The following is a 12,728-nucleotide window of genomic DNA, read 5'->3' on the forward strand; positions in this document are numbered from 1 at the left end:
CAAAACAAGGCGGTATGATAGAATGGGGAGTGCTCAACAAAAACGTGAGAATGGAACTAAGACCCGAATTAGGTGAAAGCAACAGATATAGGGCACCGAGTTTCGTGTTGGTGAATAGCTAGCTCGTGCAAAGGCCCTTGTGCAACGCAGTTTGGCTGAAGCAGAGTGGACCAGGTTGTACCTGACCATAGTTTCATAAGGAGTTTGGAGATTATTCTAAATACAGTGGAAAGCCAGTACATTTAGGCAGAACTTTAATATGACATGATTTCTTATCACTTTGCTGAGTGGAGAATGGATTGTAGGAAGAATGGAAATAGATCAAGAGGGTGGGAGAGAGGGTGATGGCTAGGGCTAGGTAGCTGGTGAGACATGGATGAATTCAGGGTAGGATCAGATGTGTTGGATGAGGGAAAAGAAGAAATGAGGGTGATTCCCAAGCTTATGGAAAGTGCAGCTAGGTGAGTGATGGTGCCACTTATTGAGATGGGAATGTTGGAAGAGGAACAGGTGCTGGGGTGGGAATCAAGAGTTCCACTGTGGCCATGTTGAGTCTGAGAGGCCCATTAAATATCCAAGCAGAGATGTCAAATTGGAGGTTGGAGCTCATGGAGAGGTAAAGGAGAGAGTTATCCACGAACACATAGATGGCCTTTAAAGCCATGGATCTTGATAGGGCCACTTACAGACTGGAGGTAGAAAAAAGAAGAGGGCCAAGGGGAGCGCCCTGGAGCCCTCCAGTGTTAAGCGGTTGGGCAGAGGTGTGAACTCTGACAAATGATACCAAGACAGTAAAGTAGGAGAAAAATTAGGAGAGTATGATGTTTTCAAAGACAAGAAAGGGAAAAATTCAAGATGAAAGATGCTGATTATCTGGGTTAAATGCTTCTTAGAGGTCAAGTGAAATGCAGGCAGAGAATTGGCCAGTGGGTCTAACTTTTTTGCTTACTGAAAAATTTGTCAAGAGCAGTGCCTGGGGGCTTCCCTGGTGGTGCAGTGGATAAGAATCTGCCTGCCAACGCAGGGGACACAGGTTCGATCCCTGGTCCAGGAAGATCCCACATGCTGCGGCGCAACTAAGCCCGTGCGCCACAATTACTGAGCCTGCGCTCTAGAGCCCACGAGCCACAACTACTGAAGCCCGCGTGCCTAGAGCCCGTGCTCCGCAACAAGAGAAGCCACCACAATGAGAAGCCCAGGCACCGCAACAAAGAGTAGCCCCTGCTCGCCGCAACTAGAGAAAGCCCACGTGCAGCAACGAAGACCCAACACAGCCAGAAATAAATAAATAAAATTAAAATTAAAATTAAAAAATTAAAAAAAAAAAAAGAGCAGTGCCTGGGGAGAGGTAGGGGAAGGAGCCTGATGGGAATGGGTGAGGAGAGAATGGATGTTCAGGAGTGGAAGGAAGGAAGAGAAAAAACGTTTGGCTATGAAAAGGGGCAGAGACATTGTGTGGTAGCTGGAAACAGATATCAGCGTCTTGAGAGTTTTCATAACTATGAGAGATGCTAGAACAAATTTCAAAGGTGACAAAGAATGATCCAGAAGAGAAGGGAAAATTGAAATTTATTGAAGCCTTACTTAGTGTGTTAAGAGCTTTACAAACTTTCGTCCTCACAATGTTTTACGGATCAGGCAATTGAGGTTAAATAACTTGCCCAAGATCATGCAGCTAAAGGTGGCAGAGCTGAGAGGCCACCCAGATTTTTCTGACCCTTCATGCCTCACCACCCCATTGCACAGGCATACAGCCCCTTGTGCTTGAACAACCGGGACATGCCTTTGCCCTGGCCACAGGGCCCGTGGTGAATCAGAGAGAGTTACTCTCATGCTGGAGGAACAGGGCTTTATTTTCCTCCTCCAACGCTGTAAGCAGGGGCATCTCTCCGCACAGCCTGAACACCCATGCAGCGCAGGACAGAAGGTCTCCCCAGGCTGGAGGGGCAGAGGCAAGCAGCAGGAGCCCCTAGAGGTAGGAGGGAAAGGGATACTTCTGGGGGTGTTCAGCAGGTTTCTTTTTGTGTCAGCCAGTGCAAGGGGGTGCTGGAGGCTGCTGGTCCCAACCAGCTGGTGCCTGTGGCCCCAGTATTCATCTGGATCTGTTCAGTGTGGGAGGACGCCCAGGTCAGAGCCCAGTCTCCTGGCTGCCCCCATTAAGGCTGAGGCTGTGGGGGCGGGTGCCGCGCTCCAGCCTGCGGCCAGACAGGAGGCGTCTCAGGGAGGAGCCGGAGCTGAGGTCGCCGCAGCTGCGAAGGTGGAGGCTCTCTCGGCCTGGCCGGCCCCATGGGCTCCGGGGCACCTAGATGGGGCCACAGGAAAGAGCATCAGTGTGGCCCCACCTGAAGCACCAGGCTTTCCTGGGTGTCTTCACTGGATCCCCTCACTCTACCTGCTTATGTCCATGGGCTCCATTCCCATTGGGGTCTGGGGCCTTCCTAGACATCTGGAGGAAACGAGTGACCAAGCCCCGGCCTGGCCAGCTGCCCTTCAGGTCCCCCAGGGAGTGGGCAGGTGCAGGGCCCGAGGGCAGGGGGACCTTCTGGAAGGTGGGCATGGGGTGCCGTTTCTCGGCTGAGCGAGCACGTAGCAACTTGGGGGAAGGGCAACGGGCTAGACGGAAGAGGCAGGCTTCAGAGCAGAGCCCTGGAGAGAGAGAGAGAGAGAGAGGGAGAGTGGGTGGAATGGGAGGTGCAGAGAAGGCCAGGCAGCACTCCCCTACCCACTGCCCCCTGGGCACCAACCATATGCCTCACCTGTATCTGCAGAGGAAATGGAAGCAGCTTCTTCCTCAAGCACTTTGGTATAAAGGTCCCTGAATTCAGCTGAGAAGGAAGACAGAGACAGGGACTGAGTGGGAGCGCTCAGTAGATGCGCCCGCCAATCTCACGGCCCTCCTGAGAACTCAAGCCCAGATTCCACACCCCATTCCCAACCAAGGGGGCATCATCTCTGCTCAGGTCCACCAGCAACTAGATGGTACAATCCACCAAATCAGGGACTAAGGCGCTATCGTGCCCTGCTGCAGCCTCTCCAGTACCTGGCACATAACGGTAATGACAAACACTTTCTGTGCCAGGGCTAAGCACTTGACCTGCATCTCTCCTCAGTAACTCCACAGTACCTATGGTGAGGTACTGTTATTATACCTGTTTTACAGGTGAGAAACTGAGTGTTGGAGAGGGTAGGTAACTAGCCCAAGCTGGGAACTGTGAGACTGCGTTCCAAAAACCAAATCCTCTTCTTTTAGCCACTAAGCTATTGATGTATTTCTAGGAGGTGACATAAGAAGTGTCTACTGCAGGAGTGAATTCACCCATTCTTCCTCCCCAGGGGCCTCAACAGTGTCCCAAATCCTGGTGGGTATCACTGGCCCTCTAACTCCCAGTGCCTGCCCTCTCCTGAATCTTGTGGCGGCTCACCGGTGTCGCTGGAGGTGGTGATGCCCGGGTCACTGTGGGACCGTGGCAGCAGCAGCGGTGGTCGGGGAGCCGGCTGAGGAGGCCGGTGCCCCGGTGGGGTGAGGGAACCTGAGCTATCGCTGAAGCGGCGAACCGGAGCTCGGGGGGGCGGGGCTGCAGCTGGCCGGCTGCCTCCCCGGGGGACCCGCCGCCTCAGCTCGGGGAAGCAGGGTCCCACCCAAGGCGGCCAGCCCTCCAGCCGGTGGCAGCTTCGGGCAGCTGTGGGGGCACCCAGCGGGGGTGGGGCCTCGGGGGCAGAGCAGGAATAGGAGCGGGCAGCTCTCGGGGGCCGCTGGGGCAGGGGGCTGTCCTCAAAGGGGCCCCGCAGGCCGCAGTCCAGGCTGAGGCAGTAGCCGGCGCGGCTGCGCTGAATAGAGCGGAAGAGCACGTAGTCAACGGAGCGCACGGAGCCCTGCAGCTCCAGCAGGCACGAGTCCTCCGACGGGCTGGAGCCCCCAGGGAGGTCACCGATGGCTGACAGCACCAGAGACCCGCTGTCCATGGACACTGTGGGTGGTAGGGGCTGCCGGGTAGCACCAGCCTGGCCACGCAGGCGGTTCCTCTTTTCTCAGGCCCAGCCTCTTGCGGGCCATCCTGCCTCCAGTTTTATCTCAGAGGAGACAGCTAAGCCCAGGATTGCAAGAAGCCCCAGCCCTCATTTGTCCCTTAATCACCCACTCGGTCTCGTCTCTCCCCCTCTGCCCCCCACACCCAACTCTGCTATCCCAGGCATCCCAGACCTTGTCCACCCTCCCCACTTTCTGCTCACCATCTACAATGGAGGCCACTCGCTCACAGATGCAGGAGCCATCATGAAGCTGAGGATCAAACAGAGTGGCCTGCAGAAGACACAAGGGTCAAGGGTCGAGCCCTACACACTGATTAGGCCATCCCATAGGCTGCACAGAGCTCTGGAGACCTAGATTCCAGTCCAGCTTTGTCACTTTGTTCAAGTCACTTATGCGGGCCTCAGTTTCCACATCTGTAAAATGGAAATAATAGTTCTTACCCCACCCACCTCGCCAAGCTCTCAGGCAGATCAAAGATGACAGTGAATGTGCTAGTGCTATAAAGATCATGAGAGCTAGTATTATCTTTATCCAGTGACAGCAGCTCACCCAGCTTTTCAGGCTCTATCTCTGACTCCCCAGCCCACACCAAGCCCTGCTCTCACCTGGCTGTCTCCTCGTAGCCCCATGACGGCCTCATAAGAAGGGGGGCAATCAGTAGGATACAAGGGCACCGGGCTGTCCATGGAGCCATTGTAGGTGATGCTGGCAGGATGAGGGAGAGGGTCAAAGCCTGGGAAAGAACTCCTATTCCAAAAAAATCCCTCCCCACCAATCCCCGGCCTCAGCCCCAGTCGCCTTCCTTAGTTTCCCCACAGATTCCACCTGGCCTCACCTCTGTGCATCTGTTTCTGAGCTGCAGGTGTACTCTGGGGGATAGTAGGGCGGCGGGGGCACAGGCGGTACAAATTCCTCCAAGTCCAGCATGGTGTGTAGGAGAGGGGCTGGGGGCGAGGATGTACAGCCCAGAGGCCCCAGAGGACCTGAGACTGAGCGCTCAGGGGCCAACTGCTGGGGAGCAAGCAAGTCAGCAAACTTGGTTTCTGGGAATACAGCTCCTTGGCTCCCAAACTCCTCTCTCATCTACATTTTCTGGCCCCACCCCCTCCAAGAAGCTCAGTTCTGGCCCCTTTGCCAAAACCAGTTCCTCCTCTAACCCCGCCCCAGCAGAAGACCTTCAGCTCTTGCCCTGCCCATCTAGAAAGTCCTCCTCTACATGGACCTTTCTGCACCCAGAATCACTATCTGTTCTCTGTCCCCACCAGAACATCAACCCATTATCCCCACCCCCATCTAAGACCTTCCTGACTCCGCCCAACTTTTAGTCCCACTCTTCAATGCCCCCAGACTGGCATCACATACTTCTCTTACTCCCTGTCATTTCCCTCCTCACCTTCCTTTGGACCCCCTAAATAACCCTGCAACAGACATGCCTAATAGGTGACCCACAGCCCCTGGTGCTCAAAAGCCAGCACTGTAACCATCACCCCTCAAGCCCAATCCCAGCATACACACCCTGCCCGCATCCTACCTTCTTGGCCTTGACCCCGGCTCCCCACTCACCGTGTGCACAAGGTCCAGGGAGAAGATTTGGATGCAGCAAACAATAGCAGAGAGAGTACAGATTATGGCGGCACATACCGTGAGCCCACAGACGCTAAAGAGCAAGTTCTGGGGAAGGCAAGAGAGAGAGAGGGATGTGAGAGGAGCCTGGGGTGGAGTAAATCCCACATACTCGGGGCCTGTGAGGACTCCAGGAGGAGGCAGAAGGGTGAGAACCAGGAAGATGGCGGGAGAGGAAGGAATGGCGGAGGGGGGGAAGGGGGGGTGCATGCTCACCTTGAGGGCCCCTCGGGCTTCATCACAGGTGGAGTTAGGGGCAACTTTCAGTTCCTGCCCTGACTCTGGACAGGGCCGCAGTAGAGGAACAGGAGGGCAGCACACACAGACCTTTCCGTCCTGAGTGGGAGTGGAGAGGGTGAGGCAGCCTGAATCAGGACAAGTCCAGGTTGTCCTGCACACCTCCCCCAACCAGCACTCTCAGGCTCTCTTTCCTCAAATCTCACCAAGATGCATTCTTGGAAGTCTCGGGCCAGCTGAGCGTTTTTACAGGAGAGAACAGAGCCAGCCATGCTGAGCATGACACAGAGCACCGAAAGCAAGGAGAAGAAGGAAATCTGGGGGAAACAGGGCACAGACTCAGGGCTGGGACCCCAAGAGTGCTCTCTACCGCAGATGAAGCCACCCTCCTTCACAGACATTTGTGCCTGGACAGCATGAATGGGAGAGTCAGTTCCCTTTTCGAGGGCATAAATAGGCATCCCCTCAGGTGCTAGGCACCTGCCTCCCCGTGGGCATCAGACCCTGGCACCTACCACTAGAGTGAACGGCCGCTTCCAAGACACAATGCCAACCACCCCGGAAAACGCCAGCTGGGGATAGAGTGGGCACAGGCTCAGCCTGACAGGGGAGGCACCTGAGTGAGCCCCTCACCACAGGGTGCACCCAGCTCTGTAAGGAGGACGAGGACCAGGAGAGGGAGGAGAGGCCAGGATTTGGACTGGCAGCTGGTGTGGAGGGGTGGGGCCCGAGGAGCCTCCCCCACCCAACAACTGTGCACCCAACTCACCGAGAATCCAGCCCAAGACGGGCAGGATCTCTTGACGCTCTCGGTGGTGGTGACAGATGAGGCCACCATGCTGAAGGTGACCACCAGGATGCCCAGGAGCACCTGAGCCAGCCCCAGCGTGAGCAGAGCCTGCAGCCAGGGTCGGTGGAGGCGGAGGTGGGTAAGGCCCCGGGTGCTGGGCCGGCTAGTCAGTGAGCGGCTGGAATCACTAGGCGAGGGCATCATGCCTGCCGCCCGGTTGCCTAAGCCTCGCTCGGCTCCCCCTGACGCTTGGGAGCATCTCAGAGGCGCCCAAGGCCTCGTCCTTCCTCCTCTCCACCCCCCTCGCTCTAGACCCCACCCCCTGGCTGGGTCCCCTGGGCCATGGCCCAGGGACTCCAGCTGAGGAGGGGGCCAAGGGAGGGGCGTCACGGAGGGGCCCCGGAGTGCTCCCTCCCCACCACGGGCACTGGACGGGCACCGTGCCCGGGACGGCGATGAGGACGCGGGGGCACCGGCTCATCGCATCTCCCTAGAGAAGAGAGGCGCCGAGAAGGGCCGGTCCGGGAGTGAAGAGAGGGCGGCGGTCCGGAACCCAGGGAAGGGTGGGAAGGGTGAAGGCGAGAAGGATGGGAAAGAAGTCTAGAGAAGAGGGGAGAGGCGGCGTGACTCTAGAGGCGCGGTCGGTGTGCCCTCAGTGTCCAGTGGGATCCGAGGCTGCCTGGTGGGGAGAGGCTGCGGCGGTGCCGCCGCCTCCTGGGTCGCCAGCCCCGCTCCCCTGCCCACCACACCCCCGCTCCCCCAGCTCGGCTGCAGCAGGTCCGGGACTGGAGGCGGGGGATGGGGATGGGATGGTGCGGGAGGAGGGGCATGGTGCGAGGGCCAGCGCGGTGCACCCCGGGAGTTGTAGTCCCCGCCAGAGACCCTGTGGGAGGGGGAGAGGGAAGGAGGGAGGGAGGGAGGGAAGGAGGGAGAGGGAGAAAGGGAGAGGGAGGGAGGGAGCAGGAGGCAGGGTTGCAGGGTGAGCTGGCCGCCGGAGCTAACAACGCTTTCGGCTCCCACTTGAGCCCCACCCAGCCTCTCAGGCCCCTCGGCCTGCTGTGTTCCCAGCAGAAGTATCGGCTCCTTCCCTGTCATTAATGGAGAGGGGTAGGGAGCTGGGCTCCCTGGCAGCTCCGCGATTCCACCCCAACCGTGGACTTCCGTCCCTCTTCCTGCGCCTGCCATCATCGGGCTCTGCTGCCCCATCCCTGAGAGCTCTCCATTTACACTAAGGCCAGGTCAGACCTTCCCTCTGGAGTCCACATTCTGCTTCCATTCTAGTCTCCTCCACTTTCTCTTCCATAAGGCCTAGTTCCCATTAAAATTCCGGAAACGGTGTGATTTGTGTTCCAGTTTCACTTTCTTTTTATTTAAATAACCGAAGCAACAGCCTTGGCACAGCAGAAGGAAGCTGGGTTGGGGTGTGTAGAGGTGGCAGCAGTGTGGCCTGATTGGGGGAAGGGGAGTGGGAGGGAAGCAGTGACTGGGTCACACTGGGCTCCCCACACCCTTAAGTCAGGTTCAGCAGTCATGGCTGTGGGACTGGGGGCACTATAGTGAAGACATCAAGTAGTGACGTCTCATCAAGTCCCAGAGACCTCAGGGATGGGGGCTAAGGTCACCTCCCCTAAGTGGCAGGGCCAGGGCATCCCGGTTAGGGGTCACGGTGCCCGGAAGGCATTTTCGGCAGCCCCAGCGGCTGCATTGGCAGCTGCGGTTCGCACCACAGGGTTGGAGAAGACACCAGCTGCAAACTCTTGCTGGGCCTTCTGAAAGCTGGCACCTGTGCGGCGATACAAGGAGTGGATCTGCAAGTAGAGGCATAGACTTTACAGCACGTTCTGGCCACTGTTACCCCACTCCAATCTAACGCCATCACCACCACTCACCAGCCTGCAGCTCTAGCTTTTCCCTCCTGGCTCCCTACCAACCCACACCCACACATACCCCACAACACCCACCTCCCAGGTCCATTAGCTGAGAACCCATCCGTCAGCCTGGCCCTCCCCAGTTGCTCCTGAATGTTCCACCCATGCCCCTAGGGACACATGATCTCACTCTCCTGGCCCCACCTACAGCCCCTCACCCGCTTTAGCATCACAATTCCCAGCACAGCAATGCCAGTGAAGAACAGGGCAACCAGCAGCATGAGCACAGCTACAGCTGTGTTGGCCTTCAGCACCGTCAGAACAGAGATCCAGCCACTGTAAGGAGGGGAAAGTATGTGGAAGTGAAGAGGGGCTGCTCACAGCTGGGTCTCTGTCCCCCCAGCTTCTCTGCTGGTTATGTCTTCCCACCAGGGGCCGTTTTCCTGTCAGTCTGGCAGCTTTCCATGCACCGCAATCCCAAACTACACCTACTCTCTTCACAGTTTAATCCCAGCTCCTGAACGATCAGCTCCCAGCTCTCCAAGCTCTTCCAGACATCCTCACTCCAAACAGACCTTTCTGTTGAGGATTCTTCCTCTTCTCCAACCATGGTTACACATGTCTCCTCCAGGAAGCCTCTTCAGATTGACCACAGCCATCTTTCCCTTAATCTATGTCTGCTGTGAGTTGTGTCTGGGCTCTCTATCACGGAGGACATCTTGTCTCTCTGGTTAAATTAGCACCTCCCAAGGATAAAAACCACATTTCCTTTTTCTGAACAACTCCTATGCCAGTACCCAAGGCTGACTTGGTCTACAGGAGTGGGAGGAAGGGGTGAAGGTAGATGGCAGCCTCACAGACCTGAACCCCCAACCTGGGATGCCAATGGCCTGGAGGACAAACAGAACATCCTGGACGAAGAAAATGAAGAAGAAAACGAAGAAATTGAATGAACTGTCACTCCTGCAAAGAGAAAGAAAGGGAAGTGTAGGCAAAGAATTAGCGTTGGAGAAGCAGAATGGGACCCATCCAAGTCCCCTCCCTGCCATCATCCCCACTCCCCCTTCTTACCGGAAAGCCTTATACATGGGGCGGTACCAACAGACAAAGGAGCAGGGGGTGAAAAGGAGGATCCAGAGGATAGAGAGCCCAAAGCCTGAGCCATTGTTGGTCTCCACACAGAAGCTGGCCAGGCAGGCAAGAAAATTCAGGAGAAGAGCCAGAGTGCTGCCTAAGGATTAGAGGAACAGGATGATGGGTCAATGAAAGCTCCTTTCCCTAGAAGCCCACCCCACAGCCCTCACCAAATGTGGCAGAGTAAGGAAAGGAAGGCAGCTTCTGCCTTCATAGGATCCTCAGTAGAGGAGACAGAGCTAGCAAATCTCAATCATGTGTGATCCCCTTGGCAAAAATGTTTAAATGATTCAGAATACGTTTATGCATAAGGACAAGGGGAAGGGGGAGAGGGCAAGAATATACATTTGCTAGAAGGCTGGAGAATAAGTTCTAAATACTATAAAAGGAGTAATCCAGTAAGATTCCTGGAGAAATGAGCCTTAAACTCAAATGCTGAGGATAGGTGAAGTGTCTAGTTCTGGGTGAGTGGGCTCCAAGAAAAGAAAGATGTACAAGTTACTACCTGTACTTTTCCTTCAAAAAGGCTTCTCACTACTCACACATCCAGAGGTAGTACATGGTGGATACTGTCTTCTGAAATTCTTGGGGGATCTCCATGGAGATATCCTGGAAAAAGCAGGGCTGAACTGGGCAAAAAGAAGGTAGAGGGGGCCAATTGTTCTGTCGAGCTGTAAGGCACAAAAAGAGCAGGAGGATCTCACAAGTGAGACAGAGACCAACAAATCACTCCCCCTTCCTTTCACCTCCGGTCCTCTCTTCTATTTCCAATTTGAGGGTTCAAAGAAACAAGGGCAAGTGGCAAAAGTTATTTTAATACTGAGTGTTTATTAGGACTTGTGTTTATTATGACTTACAACTTCTAAGCACTGTGCCCAGCATTTTGTATAGATGACTTTGTTTAACCCTCACAGCAATCCTGTCAAACAGGTACAAACATTATTCTCATTTTACAAGTGAGGAAACTGAGGCACTCAAGATTAAATAACTTGCCTAAGAGCTCACCCTTAATAAGACATAGCACCCAAATTCAAACTCAGCAATCTGGCTCCAGTGCCCATGCTCTGAGGTCCTTTTTTGAGACTTCGAACCTGTCAGATGCCCTCCCCAACCCTATCAAGGATCCACTTACTAGCTGTGCCCCCGAGGGCAGCATGCTGGAGTTCTCGCTCCCTCCGGTCCAACTCCTCTGCCTTCCGGTTGAGCTCCTCCTGCTTCTTTAGCAGCTCAGCTGTGGCTGCTGCAGCTGAAGCCTGACCAGTATGAGCAGAGGGCAGTGTGAGTCCTGAACCCAGGGCTGGCCCCTCTCCTCAACCCCTACCCATACGCCCCCTTTACCTGGGTGCTGTAGGAGCCATAGTTCTTGGGTTCTGTGGGGCTGAGCTTTCTCGAAGACTGCAAAGGGGGAGCTGAGGGTGGAGCTATCGGAACAGGGGCAGGAGGCTCATAGCTTGGTGGTGGCTGTTGAGTTTGGAAAAAACCTTAGGGATCATCTAGTCGTTCATAACACAGGAATCTAGAGTCTACTTGAATACCTTTAGACCTAGAACTCATTACCTAAGGTGGCAGCCCCTCCCCCAGTTGTTAGAAAGCTAGTTCTTGTGTTTGTATCAGAGAACTCTTTTACAACCTGCAGCAGCCCTCATAACCTCTCACATCGAGTTCCTTAGCCAGGACTCAAAGCACTTATCTACCGTATCAACCTCCTTAAACTTTTAAAAACTCTTACCTTTTTCTATTGCAGTAAGACAAACAGGTCTAGTCTTTTTCATCCCTTGTTTTCTAACTGTATATCTAAACATAGTTTGTTTTCTCCGCAACTCCAACCGGCCCCATCCCTTTTCTTCTTCAAAAAAGGCTCCCCAGACAGGGTCTTCATCAGGCCCTGCCAGACTCCAGGTCCTCCCAAGACTGACATTTAGAGCTCAAACCGATGGATCCTTGGCCTTAGTGTCTTTAGAAGGATTAGGCATCCCATGGCAGACTGGTCTCTCTCAGGGAGCTAAGATCACGGTGTTTCTTCCTTTGCGTGCAAAAAAGTCCCCTATACCCCAACAAAGTGGGCCTGTTAGCATACCATACCCTTCCTCGCCCGCCCGTGCTCTCCAGAATCTCACCTCCCGGGTCTCAAAAGGGTTGTAGACGTCAAGCGTGGCATACTGTGTGCTGGGTCGGTGCTGGATCACAGCTGGGTCCTGTGGGCAAAGATCTGGGGCTCAGCTGGCACCTGGTGCCTCTGGGGGAACTCACAGGGGCCTCTTCTCAATTGCTGTGGCTCCAAGGACTGCAGCTTGGGGCCCACGCTGTTGTCCCCATATTTGCCCCCAATCCTTCACGCCACGCTGCCAGTACCAGCTCCTTAAGGGGCAGGGCCCGCCCCCCCAGGATGCTCACTGGTCTGGAGTAGTCGTCACTCCCACGTGGCGGCCCTTCCTCGGATCAAATGTCACGAACGGGAATACAAGTTAGCCCGACCCTCTAGACTCGAGAAATTACCCCAGCTGCCCCAAAGAGGCCGGCGCAAGTCACCTGAAAGGGGTTGTCAAGCTCGCCGGGCTCGGCGAAGGGGTTTCCACCGTCTCTGCTTTGAGCCATGTTTGCAACTTCGGCTTGGGCCGCCCCCTGCCCTCCACGCCCCTGCCGCGGCAGTGGCGGCGGCCGTGGCTCTCAGAGCTCCCTCCGCTCCTCTCGGTCCGCCCCGCTTCTCTGTGCACGGATTGGCTTTACACACCGGAAGGGTCACAAGGATCCCCGCAGCAGCAGGAGGGTTGCGCCTGCGTCTCGGTCAAAGGCAAAGAGGGAAGTGCCCCACGTGACACCTCTAACTCAGTCTCGGTAGCCAAGTACCGCCCCTTCCCCACGTGATTTCCCTCAATTAACGAACTACACCTCCCAGCAGGCCTCGCGTCAGAATCCCTGTCCCTCCTAGTCTTCCGAGACATACGACCGGGTTCTTCCGACCGGTGGTGGTAGTCTCCCAGGAGCCCAGTTGAGCACATTTTTTTATCTGGATTTCTGGCTTTATCCTGGGGCCCAGCCTAAGAGC

General features: G+C 55.5%; 2 protein-coding genes across 5 annotated transcripts; both read right to left on the bottom strand.

Moving 5' to 3' along the window:
• Positions 1–1,543: 1,543 nt before the first annotated feature.
• On the bottom strand, positions 1,544–7,456 carry ENTREP3 (endosomal transmembrane epsin interactor 3). 4 transcript variants are annotated; one of them, XM_057536132.1, is made up of 12 exons: positions 6,660–7,456; positions 6,406–6,462; positions 6,097–6,207; positions 5,870–5,989; positions 5,594–5,701; positions 4,866–5,038; positions 4,636–4,735; positions 4,231–4,300; positions 3,423–3,968; positions 2,757–2,825; positions 2,393–2,646; positions 1,544–2,302 (listed from the first exon to the last, which is right to left on the bottom strand). In XM_057536132.1, the coding sequence occupies exons 1-12, from the start codon at positions 6,882–6,884 to the stop codon at positions 2,129–2,131; spliced, it is 2,007 nt and encodes a 668-aa protein (XP_057392115.1). In that variant the 5' UTR covers positions 6,885–7,456; the 3' UTR covers positions 1,544–2,128. The 4 variants fall into 4 exon arrangements, with proteins under 4 accessions (XP_057392115.1, XP_057392113.1, XP_057392122.1 ...); XM_057536130.1 differs by having other exon boundaries at positions 4,866–5,041; XM_057536139.1 differs by lacking the exon at positions 6,406–6,462 and having other exon boundaries at positions 4,866–5,041.
• A 583-nt stretch (positions 7,457–8,039) lies between these two features.
• SCAMP3 (secretory carrier membrane protein 3) lies at positions 8,040–12,489 on the bottom strand. The gene is made up of 9 exons (XM_007171930.2): positions 12,212–12,489; positions 11,800–11,877; positions 11,021–11,143; positions 10,815–10,935; positions 10,225–10,353; positions 9,620–9,779; positions 9,410–9,511; positions 8,767–8,884; positions 8,040–8,488 (listed from the first exon to the last, which is right to left on the bottom strand). The coding sequence occupies exons 1-9, from the start codon at positions 12,275–12,277 to the stop codon at positions 8,342–8,344; spliced, it is 1,044 nt and encodes a 347-aa protein (XP_007171992.1). The 5' UTR covers positions 12,278–12,489; the 3' UTR covers positions 8,040–8,341.
• Positions 12,490–12,728: the final 239 nt, after the last annotated feature.

This window comes from Balaenoptera acutorostrata, chromosome 1 (assembly GCF_949987535.1).
Source record: "Balaenoptera acutorostrata chromosome 1, mBalAcu1.1, whole genome shotgun sequence".
Lineage (NCBI taxonomy): Eukaryota > Metazoa > Chordata > Mammalia > Artiodactyla > Balaenopteridae > Balaenoptera > Balaenoptera acutorostrata.

Coding starts and splice junctions, on each gene's coding strand:
- SCAMP3 (XM_007171930.2), bottom strand. CDS start 12,277: ATGGCTCAAAGCAGAGACGGTGGAAACCCCTTCGCCGAGCCCGGCGAG. Junction 11,144..11,799: donor ACCCTTTTGAGACCCGGGAG/GTGAGATTCTGG, acceptor CAAACTCAACAG/CCACCACCAAGCTATGAGCC. Junction 8,885..9,409: donor ATCCCAGGTTGGGGGTTCAG/GTCTGTGAGGCT, acceptor CCCTCCTTACAG/TGGCTGGATCTCTGTTCTGA.
- ENTREP3 (XM_057536130.1), bottom strand. CDS start 6,884: ATGATGCCCTCGCCTAGTGATTCCAGCCGCTCACTGACTAGCCGGCCC. Junction 6,208..6,405: donor AGCGGCCGTTCACTCTAGTG/GTAGGTGCCAGG, acceptor TGTTTCCCCCAG/ATTTCCTTCTTCTCCTTGCT. Junction 4,301..4,635: donor GGCTACGAGGAGACAGCCAG/GTGAGAGCAGGG, acceptor TGTCTTCTGCAG/GCCACTCTGTTTGATCCTCA.